Genomic DNA, 18549 nt, shown 5'->3' on the forward strand with positions numbered 1-18549 from the left:
TTACCCTTTTTATTTGTGATAAAATAATAATTTAAAATATCATAAATTAATAAAAATCAATCATTAAAATAAAACCCAATTCAAACATGGCTCCTTTTTAAAACCACCTAATGGCTGCACCTACTAAATCAAGATGTATATGGATCAAAATCTGACAAAGGAATTCAGGAGCAGATCCTGCAGTTAGATCATATTTGTTACAGAGCTTAGAATTCCCAGTAAAGTCAACAAGCAGAGTAAGCAGAAAGCAGGATTCCTTTACCTAAAAGAGAACGTGTGATTAAGCACAGAACTGAAAGAGATTTGGACATTTAACTGCACTCAAAGTTTCACCCTGAAAGAACAGTAAACAGTGGTTCATGCAGTGGGACACAGGGAGGCCTCACCTGATGCTGCCCTGGGTTATCTTAGAGTTTTAAGGCTACGTGTCTTAGATTAGTGTCCTAACTACAAACAAAGAATAGGAACTTTCTGGACATCTTTGAGTACAAGGTAAATAACACTGGTCATTGGATACAAATGAAAAATAATGCTAGGTCTATACAATCCCATTGGTTTGCTAATGAGGATAAAAGTTAGCTGCAGAAACACTTCTGGCTCTTGTCACTCCTCTCTGCAATCTCTGCTTTTGCATTGCTCCCTTTGCTCTTTCCTGACCTTCTGCCATTGTGTCTGTGAGGTACTGAGAAGGGAAGGAGAAGGAGGAGGAGAGGGGAGGTTGTGAGCAGCCCCCTGGATCGTCCAGAGGGGTCTGGGAACAATTCAAGGGGGTTCTTGTGTTGCTTCTGAACTGTAAATATCTGCTGAGCTGGTGATTTATTCTGGGGGTAATTCTCCCATTTGTTGGGGGGTAATTTCAACCCACCACAGGTTAAAAAGATAAAAGATGTACTTCAGAAAGGATCTGCAAGTATTTCACTGAATTCAGTCTTGAATACGTTTCATGGGTGAATTTCAATGTGAGCTGGCACCTCTCAGAGACTTTCTCTATATCCCACACCATCAGATGACACTTTTGTAACTAACTTTGTGTTGCCACTCAAGCCTCAGATTCCACCTTAAATCTGAAGTGATGCATTCACTTATTTCAGGACGATGGCTCCCTTTTTGTCTTGAAACTTCAGAGTTAAATGTGTGATTCATAACTGTTGGGGGGAAAGGATAAATGCCAGGATGGAACAGTCCCACAAGGTCTCCTGCCCAGTTTTGCCTCCACAGAAAGCTGCTGAGATTTAAAAAAAAAAAAAAAAATCCCTTCTGGTGGAAACAAAACAAAATAATCCACTCACGTGGCTGGCTGTGACCCACTAAAGAGAATTATTTGCTTAAGCAAACCTAAATCTTACTGATGAGACAAGGGTTCCAATTTTGTGTATTAGAAAAATGTGTCAAAATGACAGGGAGTGCCTGGCCTGCCAGAGCATGGCACGCTCCAAGCCAGCGCTGGGTTCAAGCTTTGGGCACCTCAGAACAAGGACACTGAGGTGCAAAGAAGAACAGCTAAGCTGGTGAAGGGCTGGAGAATGAGTCTGATGAAGAGCAGCCCCAGGAAATGGGAGTATTTAGTTTGAGGAAGAGGAGGCTGAGGGGAGATTTTACTGTCCTCTGCAACTACATGAGAGCACAACAGAGAGAGGCTGGTGCTGGTCTCTTCTCACAGTGACAGAACGAAAGGGAATGGCCTCAAGCTGCACCAGGGAAAGTTTAGGCTGGACATTAGGAAACATTTTTTCATGGAAAGAGTGGTCAGGCACTGGAACAGGCTGCCCAGGGCAGTGGTGGAGTCACCATCCCTGGACGTTTTAAAGGTCATTTAGATGTGGTGCCTGGGGATATGGCTTAGTGGTGAGCTTGGTACATCAGGGCTAGTGGCTGGACCTGATGATCTTGAGGGTCTTTTCCAACTTGAATGACTCTGCAATGCTGTGAAAAGCACACCTCAGTGTGTCACAGGTGCTTCTGAGGAGAGCTCTGATACCTGAACTAGAAGTGAAAGAAAAGTAGTCTTCTAGCAAGACTCCTCTACACTCTGATATACCCTAAAGCTACAGGAGCTTACTGGGAGAGGAGGTCGAAGAAATCTTTGGTAATTGAAAATGCAAAGCAATAGGACAAACAACTACATGTTAAAAACCCTCCATGTCTGCTAAAGAAGCCATTGCTTTCCACCTTAGTGACACTGCTCAGGTGCAAAGGTACTTTTGCCTATCATCTGCTGTGCAAGCTGTGTTGAGCTGTGTACTGAAAAGCATCCTCAGATGCACACCAAAGCTGATTAAACTGAAAAATCCCCCAGGCAAACAAAACACACCAAGAAACTTCCCCCCTGCCAAGCACTTGAGGCAGCTGTGACCATACCACCTGAAGAGTTCTCATCAGCCTGGAGGAATATGTTGCCTGTGCATCAACACAACCAAGGGAGCCTGCCACTGCTGCATACAACTGCAGAGCCCTTGATGGGGACTTAGCTCCAACCGCACAGACCAGAGACACGAATGGCATAAGGCACAGCACGGCAGCTCTCCCTGTCGCTTGCTTTCCCAGACTCACAAACACTCCTCAGCTACATGGCTCAGCTTGAATGCTGACACAACTGGGATGGAACAGGGCAGGACACATTGGGCATCTAGAAATGAGGTTTGCTTGCAAATGGTCCTTTGGCAGATCCCTGAGAACTGATCCCAGACTTTTGACCTTACACATTTCTTCCACACAAAATATCAGCAACTCCTCCAAACGCCATTTCCCTTTCACCACCTTTTGAAAGAGCACTGACTCCTCTCTCAACATCTATTGTATTAACCTACTGAACAGCTAAGCTAGGAACAGATGACTAAACCAAACAAGGACAAAATATGCTCTGTGCAGTACTGAACGGACCTGCTTTGCCAAAGTGTCTCCCCAGTGCCCATATGCCACAGGATTCTTCTGCTCCTTGCCCTTCCTGACAGCCTCCGAGGCCACCCCGCTATAACGCTGCAAGCCCTCCCTACAGCGCCGTGCCCTGATGCTTTACAAGCCTCCAGACAACAGAAGGGGTTTATAGAGTTTCCATTTGCCATCAAAGGACTCCTCTCATTCATTCATACAGAAGCCATCTGTCTTTCCTGAGCACTCCCAAGGAAACATGGCACCGAAACTCAAGGGTATATTAGCTAGGGAATTATCCACCACAGGTTGGGAGCTGTACAGTAAACCAAAGCCAGTCCCACACCACTGCAGCTGAAATGCAGAGTGAGCTGCTGACACGAAATGCTTAGGGATAGTTTCACACTAATTCTTTAAATGCTATATATAATCCAAAAAAACCTCCTTTTCGAGACTTTCTCTGTCTCAAGCAGGAAGCTTTGCCTTGAATCCCTCACCACCACTTCGTCTCCTCACATTCCTTCTCAAGTGCTAAGATCTAAAATACCTTGCACTCCAGAATAAGGCAGTGGTCTACAGCCAGGCACATATAGGACATCAAAGTTCTGACCTCCATGCTGGGGACAAAACTGTGAAGCCTGTTTCTCAAAAGTCTAAAGAGAGCCAATGGCATCCTGGCCTGCATCAGGCATAGTGTGGCCAGCAGGAGCAGGGAGGTCATTGTACCCCTGTACACAGCACTGGTTAGGCCACACCTTGAGTACTGTGTCCAGTTCTGGGCCCCTCAGTTTAGGAAAGATGTTGAATTGCTGGAGCATGTCCAGAGAAGGGCAACGAGGCTGGGGAGAGGCCTTGAGCACAAGCCCTATGAGGAGAGGCTGAGGGAGCTGGGATTGTTTAGCCTGGAGAAGAGGAGGCTCAGCAGTGACCTCATTGCTGTCTACAACTACCTGAAGGGAGGTTGTAGCCAGGAGGGGTTTGGTCTCTTCTCCCAGGCAAGCAGCAGAACAAGAGGACACAGTCTCAAGCTGCGCCAGGGGAGGTTTAGGCTGGAGGTGAGGAGAAAGTTCATCACAGAGAGAGTGGTTGGCCATTGGAATGTGCTGCCCAGGGAGGTGGTGGAGTCACCATCCCTGGAGGTGTTCAAGAGGGGATTGGACGTGGCACTTGGTGCCATGGTTTAGATAGGCATGAGGTTTAGGGTGATAGGTTGGACTCGATGATCTTTCAGGTCTCTTCCAGCCTTCTTGATTCCATGATTCTATAATTAAGTAGCTGCTTGTCATTTTGCCATCAGCAGAGCACACTGTGAGGAAGTACCATGTCATGGTATGTATGCCAGACAAGTCACCGTTCAGCCTGACCCACAGCAGCCAGCAATTTTCCTGGAGGCTTCCCTTTCACCTAGAAGGTGCCTTCCCAGTCTAGATACAGTCCACTTTGGACTCAAACTCCACTTTCTACCTGAAGGCAGCCTCTTGACTCATATAATTCCTATACAGTTCCTAGAAAAAAAAAATCTTCTTCCAAAACAGCTGAACCCACATTTCCAGCTGAAATTCCACCTCACCACACTCTCCCAAGTCAGCAAACTGAAGGCAAAGTTCTCAGTTTTGTCTGGAGTTTGTTCCACAACATTCAGCAGTGAGAGCGCTGTGTGCAACTATAAACCACCTCTGTTTCACTCCACAATGGCACTCCAGCCTAATGCTAATCTAGGAAGAGCAGCTGCAGATCTTTGAGGACATCTGAAATACACAAAAAGTGCAATGCCTCTCCTCACATCATGTACCTCTTGCTGCTGTGCTACAGCCACCGCGTTTGCTCTGTCTGCACAAGGATATAGAATGCAGGCTGTGAATGCCAGGAAAACATTCCACACATTTGTAAGAGAGAATCAAAACAAAAGCTTAAAATGCAAAGCAGGATGCTATAAACACATGGGCTGTTTGGAAGTGCACATTTGTGCTGCTGCACCCAGCCAGGACAACAGGAACCCCCAGCAGACACAGCTCATCCCCTGCACATTCTGCACTGCATCGGTAAGAAAACATCACACTGGAGCTGCATGGGAAGGTCGCAGACTTTGATGGTTCTTCACTATTGTCTACATCAAACTCGCCTGGCAGAATGATTAAACACACACAAAAAACCATCTGACTAAGAAAAACCATCCAGCTGTGCATGACAAATGGGATTATGGCATCAGAACCAAGGTCATGGCAAATATGCTGACCAGGAAATCACTTCAAAATTAACCTCAGTAAACCTGGCTTGGACCTGTTGCTTCAAAAATGTGTATTTTCTCTTCTGGCTACAGATCCATTTTGATTATATTTTCACACCATAAGTCAGGTTGAGAGCCTGGAGAGAGGTGGAAAGTAGCAAACACATCTCACGTGGCCAAGAAATGAGGCCCTCTTTGTGCTTGGCACACGACTGCCCCTTTATCCTGGCCTGTCCCATACACATAGCTAAAGGGTGGAAAACTGGAGGGGCAGTTCAGCCATGAGAACACGACCAAGCAGAACAGAAAGCCTCTGAAATAAATGGGTGCAATAATCTTACACTGCAGACACACATGGCACAGTAACCCCAAGTCATGCCTCAGCAGGCTGCTGGTTCTGGTTGCTGCACCAGGAAGGACTGGCAGTGCCCTGACTTGAACAGCTACGACTTCAGATGCGTCTGAAACTATCCAATTGGCAGGCAGGAGAGTTTGAGGCTGCTAGGACACAGAGTAGAAACAAGCGGCAAAGCCATTACAATGGAAACCCAGAGGGGCACCCTAGCTGTGCTGGGCAGCAGGGAGTGTGCAGTCCAGCATCATCCAAAGTCAGGTGAGTGTCTACCTGAAGAAGGTGGTTACTGTACCTTCACCAGCAAGCAATCCCTTCCTAGATGCAAACTGCAGAGGCAATTCCAACCCCTTTAGATGTTAGCAGCACCTCTTGTGGCTGCCACCACGGTGCTGAGCCCAGGGCAGGAAGCATGAGTTCTTTTAGTTTATCATTTAAAAATAAAAGCACCAGGACAGTAGGCACAGCACTGGCATTGGCACATCACATCGACTCTCAAGTTCAACCACAAAAAATTGGTGTCTGCACTTCTGGCGTAGGAAAGCCCAGTTTGGTCAAAAACTGATGAGCTGAAATGGGCAACAGTGTTGAGGAGCACTGCACCACAGACCCCCTCCATCCAAGAAGGTCACAGCTACCTTCTGCTCTGGTGAGAACCCCAAACCTCAGCTCAGGCTGGGAAGAAGACAGCTTACTGCAGCCTCTTGGGTTCAGTCTGGGGTCCGTTTTTGTGCCATGTTTCAGCCTAGTCAAACCCCACGCCAGCAACGCCTGCTGCCTGACCAACCTCAACCTCCACAAGAAAGGTTTTTGGGCTCTAAGTGATCTGCGACCCAGCTAACAGGGCAGACCTCACCACTGGGTGACCACTCAGGACCCCACTCCCTAAATCCCTGCACCCCTACAGCAGCTGCAGCTTCCCTCAGCCCCCATGGTGTCGGCTGGGCGACTCACGTGGGTCGAGGTGGGGTCCCCTGCTGTCGCCAGCTCTTCTGCGGATGCAGCTCCTCTAGAGAAGCTGCTGAGCCCACAGAGAGGTTCCTTCTGAGATGGAGCATCTACCCCAGGGCACCACTGCTCCTCTGGTACAGTCACCAAGAGGTCCACCCCCTGCTCCTCCTCCCTGCCTGACAGTTCATGCACCTCATAGCATTCGACAGGGCTTTTTTCCTCTGCACAGGGAACTCATTAACCCTTTCCTTGGAACCACAGAAATGGCAGTTTTCCATCTAAGGAATCCTGGTGCCTTTGCTCCCACTGCTACTGCCCCAAGTCCATCTGAAGAACGCAGTAAACACATTCTCCATGCCTGTACCTGATGCCTTTTGCTTTAGTTTCCCCTGCTAGACAGTTCTGTTCCAAAAACACCCCTTAAAAGTAACCAACTGACCTTTCAACAGCTTCTCCACCACCACCAGTCCTTCCCAACAAGCATTATTTCCCACCTCTATAAGGCTGCTGATCAAGGCCAGTTTTACAAAGTTCTCAGAATTCCCCATAAAATCCTCAGCTTTATAGAAGTTACTGCCACAGAAAATGAGCTGGCTCAGGCTTTCACCACTGTTTTATAGAATGACTACTTGAGCCTGCAAATTGAAACATAACATCTACTTAGGAATCCTCTGATTAATCATTACTCTCTGCCATCTTGGATAAATCTTTGATAAATGAGGCTTAGAAGTCTTAGGGAGTCCTCATTACCAATATTCCAGATGGCTAAGGGTTGTACACCAGGTTTCTCTGGGTCTGTGGAGCAATGGAAGACATCTCTACTATCTGTGGCTCTGAATGTACCCACACAGACCCAGGTCACCTTAACATCAGCTAGCCAGACTGGCAGCTCCATGAAGAGATGAGGTACACTGCTCAAGGCAAGGTGCAGCACGCCCCACACTGTTCCTGGAAGCCATTCAGTATCCAGGGTTACCAGACCAGTATCACACTCAGGAGACGAGGCCCCAGAGCCTAACATTAGAAGAGACTCCTGCTGCCCCCATGTGAAGCTTTTAGAGTCCAAGGAGGTGTCTCCTAAGCTACCTACAAGGATTGCATTTAGAGGACCTCCAACGGACTACATAACTCAGTTGGACCAAACAAAAAGTTTTTGTGGTGGAGGAGCAGCGAGTGGAAGAACAATGTGATACTGCACCACAGGACAGCCCTCTGCAAGAGGCAGCCACCTTCGTAAGGATGCAGGCATCGACCACCAAACCTTCTTCAGTCCTTTGAGCAGTTTTAGCAGACGTTTCCAGCCAGCCCAGGGTGCAGAGTACACGGGCCTGCAGTCAGTCAAGCAGCAGACCCAGCTCTGCTCATCCCCACAGCACCACACAGAGCTACTCCAGCCACTGCCAGGAAGCTACCAGCACCACCCAGCAGCTTCTGCTGCACTTTGCATCTTTAATTGTTTCTGCACAGCTATGGGTTGAAAGCAACACTCTAAGGAGAGTTAAAATACCAAGAATCAGGGTTGTGGTCCACAGGGAAAGATGCAGCTTTCCCAAGCTACAAATACCAGCTAACAACAGTTTACACACAATGGGACAGAGCAGTGACTGTGGTTTATCTTGGTTTCAGTAAAGCATTTGGCACTGTCTGCCCCAGCATCCTCACAGCTACACTGAGGCAGTCTGGTCTGGGTGATCAGGGAGTGAGGTGGATGGGAACTGGTTGAAGGCAAGAAGTCAGAGAGTTGTGCTCAGTGGGACAGAGTCTGGCTGTATCTAGTGGAGTCCCTCAGGGGTCAGTACTGGGACCAGCACTATTCAATATGTTCATCAAGGACCTGGATGAGGGCACAGAGGCACTGTCAGCAAGTTTGCTGATGACACCAAACTGGAAGCAGTGGTGACAGTCCTCAGGCTGTGCTGCCACTCAGCCAGACCTGGACAGGCTGAGAGTTGGGTGGGGAGAAATGGAATGAAATCCAACAAGGGCAAGGGTAGAGTCTGGCATCCAGGAAAGAGCAACCCCAGGGACCAGGATAGGTTGGTGTGCTGGTTTGAGGCCAGACAGATCCTCTCTTGCCCTGAGAGGGACAAAAGAATGACACTCACACAAATGGATTGGAGAGTGAGGGAAAGTTTAAATGGAAAAGCAATTGGTGAAACTACAAAAACTGCAAAGCATAGTGACAAGAACATCCCAAAGCATAGAGTCCCTTACGTAACACCCAAAAACCTCCCAACTCTTCCCTTCTCCCCACCTGAGGGTATACCCAAACCCCCAGGGCTCTTTCTCCTCCCCCACCCCACCACTGCTAGGCAAGTCTCAGGCTGGCCAGGTCTGAGACTGTCCCCTCCCCCTTTTCTCCTCCTGGCATTAGGCCTAGACAGGCCTAAGAGGCCTTGGGATAATCCCTCACCATTACCCGATAGGGAGCATCTCCCACAGGAGCAGAGAGGGAAGAAAGAAGAAGCAAATGACTTTGCAGATGGATTGATAGGGCAGGATTTCTGGGTAGAAATACGCTGTTTCCTGTGTCCACCTGGTTGGGTTGGACACTGGGGACACCAGAGGTGTAGCTTATGTGGCAGTAACAGGAGGCACCCAGCCTGAACTGTCACAGTTGGGAACTGACCTGCTGGCAGTGAAAGGGAAAAGGCCCTGGGGGTCCTGGTGGATGGGAAGTGACCATGAGCCAGCAAGGTGCTCTTGTGGCCAAGAAGGCCAAGGGCATCCTGAGGTGGATTAGAAGGGCTGTGGTCAGTAGGTCAGAGAAGTTCTCCTCCCTCTCTACTCTGCCCTGCTGAGGCCACATCTGGAATATTGTGTCCAGTTCTGGGCCCCTCAGGTCAAGAAGGACCTCAGGGAACTGCTTGAGAGAGTCCAGCACAGAGCCACAAAGCTGCTGCAGGCAGTGGAAGATCTTCCTTAGGAGGAGAGCCTGAGGGAGCTGAGGGCTCTGGAGCTTGGAGAGGAGGAACCTGAGAGGTGACCTCATTGCTGGGGATAAAGAAGTGCAGGATGAGTGCCCAGAGGCTGGAGCCAGGCTCTGCTGGGTGATGCCCAATGCCAGCACAAGGGGCAGTGGTGGAAGCTGAGGCAGAGGAAGTTCCATGGAAACAGGAGGAAAAAGTTTTCCCTGTGAGGATTTCAGAGCCCTGGAACAGGCTGCCTGGGGGGGGTTGTGGAGTCTCCCTCTCTGGAGATATTTAAGACCCACCTGGCTGTGTTCCTGTGTGACCTGCTCTCTAGGTGACCCTGCTCTGCAGGGGGGTTGGACTGGATGAGCTTTCAAGGTTCCTTCCAGCCCCTAACATTCTGTGACTCTGTGAAAGCTGCTTCCCTCTTCAGATATGTCTTTGTGCTTTCAGAAAGTCGTGGCATCCCTCCCATTCCCAGCACAGACATCCTCCTTGATCTTGCAGTACTGACTCAGCTGGTAAGCACAGGCTCCCAAACCATTTGCATCCTGCCTTTCCCACCAGGACAGCATGGTCACAGCTGGTTAGTGCAGCAATCTACAACAAGAGCACCAACTTCCCAGCATCCTCATCTTTAGTGGTGGGAAAGGACAGGTATCGAACAGTTCAGAATTAAATTGCACATGCAGCCATCATCTGGCACAGGCAAGGGTTTGGGTAGCTGATGAAAGCATCTCCACCTCCAGTGTGTAAGGTTAGCACACATCAGGAAGTGCTGCTGTGCCCTCGAGCCATGCAGGGTGTCGCAGCACTTGTGCCAGCCTCAGCCACTAAAGCTCTTGGCAAAGGCAAGAGGGCTCCAGTGCCTTTCAGACCCAACCACTAACTAACTACTAACTTACAGCTGGGGAGATCTCTGCTCATTGCAAGCAGCTGGATAAGAGGAACACAAACTAACTATGGGTCTACACTTTCGGAGACTGAGGGATGAATCCACTCAATGTACCTTCTGTGAAGCCTAATTAGTCTTTCTGCTTCTTCAGTCAAAGCAATAAAACCAACTTCATCTGTAGCTCATCTTTGCAAGCTTTAGGCAGCTTTCCTCTGATGATTGCCCTCCTCACATCACAGTTGTGCAGAGTGTATGTATGCAGCTCACAATCTTCCTTCGCAGGAACCAGATGGAAAGAAGTACCTGAGAAAACCTTGGCCAAAGCAGCCTGTTGAACATAATCTGTCCTGAGAAAAGCCTTCTGTGACCCTTGGTTTCACTTAACCAAAGAAAGCAGAATCTGACCACAGCTGCCAAAGCCTTTGGCAAGTCTTGCTGCTCTGCAGTCAGTGGTTTGCAATCTGATAGCATCTTCCAGACCCAGGAGTTCTCTCAGGCATTTGCAGTACAGTTTTTGCAGACAAATACATTCATCACCTGGGGTGAGAATGCTGGAGAGGGCATTTTATTCAGTGCAGAGATTCTTTTAGATTGACTTTGCCTCTAGTCTAACCTCACCTGAAAATGCAGAAAACTCACTTCCTTGGTTCCTGCCTGGGGATTAGCAGACCTTGTAGAGCTTCAAAACGAGGATACAAACTCCTGGCTGAGTCCAAAACTAAACCTTGCTTATCTTCAGATAATTTGTGACACATACAAACAGAGAGAGTCTGTGCTAAAAATCTGAGTCAAGCATCCTCTATTGTATAAATAAATATCAGTTAGTCCTTTTAGCTTTGGGGAAAACCTGCTCAAGTCTGAAAAGTCCCTGGTTAGGAGGAAAGACCAGAGCAAAGACTGTTCCCTGCTCATTCTTCCCAGGTTTTATGTATTTTTGGCTGATGGGACAGTGAAGATTACTGAGGACACTATGCAGCTCCAGGACCAAGATAATCCAGCTGTGGAACCTCAAACTTACAAATGAACCTGCAACAGGTCTGTGCAACCCAGAACTCAGATACTACAGCTTCCACTACACACTTCACCTTCACCAGTGCTGGTATCTCATGGAAATGCTTTTAAACCTTCCCCCCACAACCTCCCCCCCCCCGAAGGACCTTTACTCACACAGGTTACTTTCCGGTAGATTTGAGCAGCATTCTGGCATTCTGAGTAAGGGTATTCTGAGGTAGCCATTTCCAACATGCACATTCCAAAAGCATAGACATCCACAGATTCATCGTAGTGTTCCTCATACATTTCTGGGGCCATAAATTCTGGTGTACCTACACAGACAGGCACAAAAAGAATGTTACTCTGGGGTAAGTATTCCAAGCACACTCTTTATCACCTGCAGGAAGTGTGCCCATGAGAGCTGTGTATGGCTGCATGCAAAGTCAGTTCCAAAGAGGCAGGAAACTAGAATAAGATCAAGCACACCGCAGGAAAGAAATCCAAAGTCACTGGTAACAGAGTTTGAAAGTTCAAGAAGGAAGAGGAACAAAACAAATCAAACAAAATCAAAGTATCACAACTTCAAAACTGAACAAGAGACTGGAATATTGCATCCAGTTCTGGGCTCCCCAGTTCAGGAGGGACAGGAATCTGCTGGAGAGAGTCCAAGGGAGGGCTCCAAGGATGCTGAAGGGACTGGAGCACTGCCTGGGGAGGAGAGGCTGAGAGCCTTGAGGGTGTGCAGTCTGGAGAGGAGAAGACTGAGAGGGATCTGATCAATGTCTATCAAGAGCTGAGGGCTGGGGGTCAGGAAGGAAGGGACAGGGACAGCCTCTGCTCACCGTGCCCTGGGATAGGCCAAGGGGCAATGGATGGAAACTGCAGCACAGGAGGTTCCACCTCAACATGAGGAAGAACTTCTTGAGTGTGAGGGTCCCAGAGCCCTGGAACAGGCTGCCCAGAGAGGTTGTGGAGTCTCCTTGTCTGGAGCCTTTGCAGCCCTGTCTGGATGTGTTCCTGTGTGACCTGTGCTGGATTCTCTGGTCCTGCTCTGGCAGGGGGTTGGACTGGAAGATCTCCAGAGGTCCCTTCCAAACCCTAACATGCTGGGATCTGGGATCCTGTGATCCTGAGACATAGTGCAGTGCCTGACCACATTGCAGGTCAGGAAATGCTTCTTTTTCTGGCTGGAGACGGGGATGTCTACAGGCTTCTGAAGGTGAAGAGGAGAGAGGAAAGAAGAGCCTTCACTGTTGTGTTTATCAATGCAAATGTGCAGGTTTTTTTTTCCCCTCCAGAGGCACACAGCAACCATCTGGCAGGCAGACAGCACTTTGAAAGCAAATAGTATTGCAAATCACCTCCAAAGTCACACAGAACACATCAAACCTAATTCTGTCACTGGTTTAGTGGGACAAATCAATGAGGCTCCTCACAAAATAATGTCCTACTCAACAGGGATTAGGGTGTCAGGAATCTAATGCAAGTGGATAAATATTAAGTGAAGCACTGTGCTTAATGCTTCAGAATGCCAAGCTGCAGCTTTATGGCAAGCACTGGCATAAACTGCCTGCAATATTGCATTAAAGAGAGTAGCCTGGGGCATCCCTGAGAGGAGGAAAGGCTGAGAGCCCTGGGGGTGTTGAGCCTGGAGAAGAGCAGCCTAAGAGGGGATCTGCTCAATGCTCAGCAACAGCTAATGGGTGAGGGGCAAGAGGCTGGGGACAGAATTAACTTAGCACCTGCTCTTGGGTTTCTCTCTGAGCTGTCACAGGCCGTGGCTGCTACTCTGAAACAGTTAACAACTGCTATAGAGAATTTTTTTGGAGCTGCTACCTTGTTTTAGGAGGAACAAGACTCAGAGGCAGGAATGAATCTGATGAATTACAAAGCATTTACAGCAAATCTAAGAAAGAGTCAGTGAAAGTCTAAGCAGCAAATTAAATTCTTGACACCATTCCAAAATAGCATGGAAATGATCTTTCCCACCCATCCCCTGTGGTGGGAAGGAACACGTGTGTATCCTTAACCAAAGCAGAGCACCTCAAGGTAAAGCTGCTCAGCATTTATTCAGCTCCTCTTGGCAGAGGGAGCTTTGCCTGGGCTGGGCTCCCTGCAGAGATACACTGCAAGGTCAGAGCAGCATTAGCGATGGCAAAGACTGGACCTCAGCCATGCTGACTTCATTCCCTTCAAGCCAATGTAGAATTGCAGCTACTAATATTGCTTTAAAGCTGCTACAGCTATGGAGGGGGCAGAATTACTCATCTCAGCAATGCTTCCAAGCCCTCCTCATTCTTCCCTTGGAGCAGCACCACTCATGAAAAAAGATAAGCTTGCTTAGCTGGCCAAAATGAACACAGATACCTTGCCAGCAACCTGCAGCCCTTTTCACTCTGGAATTTCTTTAGGACATGAGCACCCTAATAATAACTACTGCTTTACAAAAACTTGCATTGATGTGATCCATATTATTCCTCATGAAGTTCAATAAGGACAAGTGCAGGCTCCTGCATGTGGGGAGGAATGACAGCAGGCACCAGGACAGGTTAGAGGCTGCCTGGCTGGAAAGCAGCTCCATGGAGAAAGACCTTGGAGTGCTGGTGGGCAGCAAGTTCCGCATGGGACAGCAATGTGCCCTTGTGGCCAAGAGAGCCAAAGGGATCCTGGGGTGCAGCACAAAAAGTGTGGCCAAGCAGGGCTAGGGAGGTTCTTCTCCCTCTCTACTCTTGAGCATCTCCCCTGTGAAGAGAGACTGAGAGCCCTGGGGCTGTTTAGTCTGGAGAAGGCTGAGAGTGGATCTGATCAATGTCTATCAGTATCTGTGGGGTGGGGGTCAAGTGGAAGGGTCCAGGCTCTTTTGAGTGGTGCACAGTAGTAAGACAAGGCACAATGGATACAAACTGGAATATAGAAGGCTTCACCTCAACATGAGGAGACACTTTTTTACTGTGAGGGTGCAGGAGCCCTGAAGCAGGCTGTCCAGAGAGGTTGTGGAGTCTCCTTCTCTGGAGACTTTCCAAACCCACCTGGATGCATTCCTGGGTGGACTACCCTGGGTCAAAACACAGGGAAACTTAAGTGAGAGAAACCAACAGCATTTCACTACAATGAGCAAAGTTCAGCAGAGCCACAGTATCCAAGGACATGTCCAAGACTCATATCCTTTTGCCTTCAACAATACTGGGCTCCCTCAGCAGTGAGGTTGATCCTCTTGTACAAATAATTGTGAAGAATTATAATGTCTGAACATTTGAGATGCTAAAATAATTGCTGAAGCAATTAGTGCTTGAAAGCTAGGATGCTGCTCTCATAGATGGTTGGCACTAGCTAAGTTTGCTAACTTAGCATCTAATTTCCATTTGTATTGTAAACTGAAATCTGACAGCTTCCCCCACTTACAGCATCAGGAATTTGTAGCTTCCTTGAACCATCACCTACAGATCTGAACATGGGAGATTTGCTGTGGAAGCTTGGGTTAAAGACATAAAGTGCCTGAGAATTCAAACACTACATCTTCCCAGGAAACATGCTATAGAACCTTTGCAAGGGAGCTGTCTCCTTCCACAGCCATTCAGAAACCATCCTGCCAGGTCCAGCAAACTCAAGTTCTAACACTCCTCACGTGGGCACCACCTAAGGGTATCAGCTAATGCACATCTTACTGGAAACTTCTCATTTCATACCTACTGATTCTTAACAAGCTGCAGATGTTGTTTCAGCAGAACTCTGCCAGGACAATGTTGAGGCAGGAATGAGCTCTCCAGTTGCCTGCAGAAACAGCCTGTTCTGCTGATGCCTCGGGAAATGGGGAAAAGGTGTTCCAGCCAGACCAGTTTCTCTGTGACCTCTTGGCAAAGGAGAGAAGCCTCACCCTTCTGCTAAAGTAACCATCCCCATTCCCACGTCACTGGAAGCAGAAGACTTCCCAGGGGCTTTCCCAGGTATTTGCAGCACTCCCTTGTTAGGGACACAGCAGGACATCCTTTCTCTCCCCTCTCCTCTCCTTTTTTCACTCCCCATCCCTCATGCACTGAGCCTATTTCTTAGGAGGAGGATGCACACCAGCTGCACCTTTGGATGGAGAGAGGAAAAGGACTTGTAGAAACCAAGCAATACTTCAATTAAAACACAAACAAAAGAAGTGTTTTACCTCGGTGATACACAAAGGAAGAGAAAGAGAAGTCATGAGACCATTAGCTACTGATTGAGATTTGTTATAAGGGGAACAGTCACAGAACCACTTCAATCTCTGCTACCAGCCTACAAGGGAAGAAACACTAAGCAAAATGGGAAGGATACTAGAAAAAACAACCAGCACACAAGCAGCAGGAAGTAAAGAGAACAGGAGCATTACCTATCACACTTTTGGCAAACGAAGCTCTCTTGAGGGTTGCCAGCCCCAAGTCTCCTATTTTCACAGATCCAGTTGGTCCAGTAATGAAAATATTGTCACATTTCAAGTCTCTGTGAATTATTGGTGGAGTTCTTGTGTGCAAGAAAAGAAGACCCTTCAGGATTTGCCGGCACCAACTCCGCAGGACTTTTGGTTTCATCACTTTAAATCTTTTCAGGTACCTAGAGCACAAACACAGACAGAAGTGTGGAGTGTTATTAGGGATTCTAGGGGCTGTGACAGCTGAAACTCCATGCTGGATAGAAGTCCCTAATAGCAGCTCAGAAATATCAGCAAATTGAAATAAATAGATCTCCTCACAGGAGGAATTAGAGCATTCATTTTTAGGGAGGAAGATAATAAGCATTTTTGGTGCAAATACAACCAAATATTTGCAAGTCTAATAGCATAGCAATTGGCTGCATGCAGAGAACAGCTTCAGAATCTGTTCTATAGATCTGAATTGGAAGAACACTGAAGCTTAATTTTAACCACAAGACTCTGACCTCTGTACCACGCACCTGCATTTCTCCCTTTACCTAAAACACTGACTGGAAGGAGAGAATGTACAACCTGCTAATGCACAGCCAGGGTAGCACAGTGGCTATATGCAGTGATGAGCACAGCTCCCTTTGGGGATGGAAATCTGTTCCAGAATTCATGCCAACTGCTTTATATCAACCTTAACAAGACTGTCAGTACCAAAAGCTATTCATTAGTATTGTTTAGCAGATAACCCAGAGCACCTTCTGCTTCAAGGAGAGACCCTACCATTCAAGTGTGTCTCTATCTGAATTTTCTAGCAAAATATGCAAATACAGGCAACCAAAGCAATCAGAGGAGCACACCCTGACAAATTAAAGCATCACAGGCAGAAGATGAAGCGCACGGAAAACAGCTTTGAGTTGCATAACCAAAACAGGAGAGCAGGGGAAGAGACGGAGGCCAAAATTCTTCCTGTCAAATCAATGCAGTTCAAACGCAGGGACAAATGACAGACACCAGAGAACAGCTCCATTTCCCCTTTTATCCGGAGATGCCTTATTTCAGGGTTTGAAAGTAGGATTCTGCTAAAAATTGCAGTGGCTATTCTTGGGCTCCTCGCTCAGCAGGGGCACAGCACTTACGTCTTCAGTGTTCCAGAGGTCATCAGCTCGGTAACCAGCACAATGCATCTCTTGCCTTTCACACAGGATTCCCAGAAGTCGTAGAACCTCACAATGTTTGGGTGCTGCAGACCTTTCAACATTTCTGCTTCCTCTTTAAATCTCTGCCTCTCCACTTTTGTCAGCTTCCTGTCCTACAATCCAAAAGAAGACATGATTATTATCATTAACAGGCAAAAATCAAATAGGTGCACTGCATGGCCTCAGGTATTCGGCATGTTGCACTTGTTTTATTGCCTGTTTCAGGAGCAATTATAAAATCTTTTATGTAAGAGCTGAGCAGCAGATGAGTATGAAGTATGGTACCCGCCCAAAGCCGGTGTCAAGCAGACAAAGCCTCGCCCGTGAACAAAGAGGAGTCTGTGCCGTGCTATGCATCCCTGCTGCAGGCAGCACAAACCCACCCTTGGCTCACCCCATCAGCTCACAGCTCCTGACTTCTTGCTTAACCTGAGAAAGCAACACCCCCAGGCTCTTGTTTCCATGTCTGAATGTCCTCACAGCTGAGCTGCTGCTGGACTTTTTAGGATCTCAGCTAGTGACAGGACTAGGTGGAATGAAACATAGCTGGAAGTGGGGAGATTCAGACTGGACATGAAGAAGAAGTTCTTCAACATGAGGGTGGTGAGACCCTGAAATGGGCTGCCCAGGGAGGTGGTTGAGGCCCCATCCCTGGAGGTGTTTAAGGCCAGGCTGGATGAGGCTCTGGCCAGCCTGGTCTAGTGTGAGGTGTCCCTGCCCATGGCAGGGGGGTTGGAACTGGATGATCCTTGTGGCCCCTTCCAACCCTGACTGATTCTATGATTCTATGGCTGAGCCTGCTGACCGCCTTCGGTGGCAGCAAGTGATTGAGCGCCAGCTGGGATGCCCCAGTACCCACACCAGGCTGCACAGACCATCCCACTTCTCTAGGGACAAATGAAACCAACACCTCCCTGTCAAAAGGACAAACCATCCTTGCTGTGTTTGTTGCTCTGCCCAGTTTTACAGACTGCTCTTTAAAGGGGACAAAGGAAGGACTCCAAACTGGTCTTCAGCCTCTTCTGCAGGCCACGGGGAAAGACTTACTCTGTTAGGTGACAAACGGGAGGAATGCCACAGAATCCCAGCATGCTGGGGTCGTAAGGGACCTCTGAGCATCATCTACACTTGCCCCTGTTGCAGTTCATGAGGGTGCCCTCTGCCCAGCTCTCCAGCCTGTCCAGGTCATGCCGTATGGCAGCACTGGGTGTCAGCCACTCCTCCTAGTTTGGCATCATCAGCAAACTGGCTGAGGGTCCACTCTGTCGCTTCATTGACGAAGATGTTAAACAAGACTGGACCCAGCCCTGAGGAACAGCACTAGCTACAGGCCTCCAACTAGACTCTCTCCACTGACCACAACCCTCTGAGCTCTGTTGTTCAGCCAGTTTTCAATCCACCTCACTGTCCACTCTTACCCACCAAGCTCACCTATGACGACATTACGGGAGACAGTGCCCAAAGCCCTGCTTAAGTCAAGGTAGACAATATCCCTCTCTACCCAGTTCATCACACCATCACAGAGTGTCCTGGCCTACTCTGGTTTTCCTAGGGAAATTTGGGAGCATTTACCAGAAACTCCAGGTTGTAAAGTGACTCTGTAAGGAGCATGCAGAGCCTGTCTCTTCTGGAAGCTCAGCAGAAGCCTGCACCTCATGAGTAACATGAGGATGGCTCCAAGCAGCAGATGGGATGCACGCTCTGGCCTCTTTGGATGGTGTAAAAGGACAAGACAGGAGTTTCATCAAACTTTCAGTGTCACTGTCTG

The 18549-nt window shown here is 48.2% G+C and overlaps 1 protein-coding gene across 1 annotated transcript in view; it reads right to left on the minus strand.

The window, feature by feature from the left end:
- WNK2 (WNK lysine deficient protein kinase 2) overlaps positions 1-18549 on the minus strand; it is a 133216-nt gene that overhangs the window by 65662 nt on the left and 49005 nt on the right. The window contains exons 2-4 of the mRNA XM_054387277.1: positions 16722-16894; positions 15556-15776; positions 11373-11530 (exon numbers count right to left, since the gene is read on the minus strand). Coding sequence (XP_054243252.1) covers positions 11373-11530; positions 15556-15776; positions 16722-16894 — 552 coding nt within the window. The remainder of the gene's footprint in view (positions 1-11372; positions 11531-15555; positions 15777-16721; positions 16895-18549) is intronic.

Source organism: Indicator indicator, chromosome 15, assembly GCF_027791375.1.
Source record: "Indicator indicator isolate 239-I01 chromosome 15, UM_Iind_1.1, whole genome shotgun sequence".
Lineage (NCBI taxonomy): Eukaryota > Metazoa > Chordata > Aves > Piciformes > Indicatoridae > Indicator > Indicator indicator.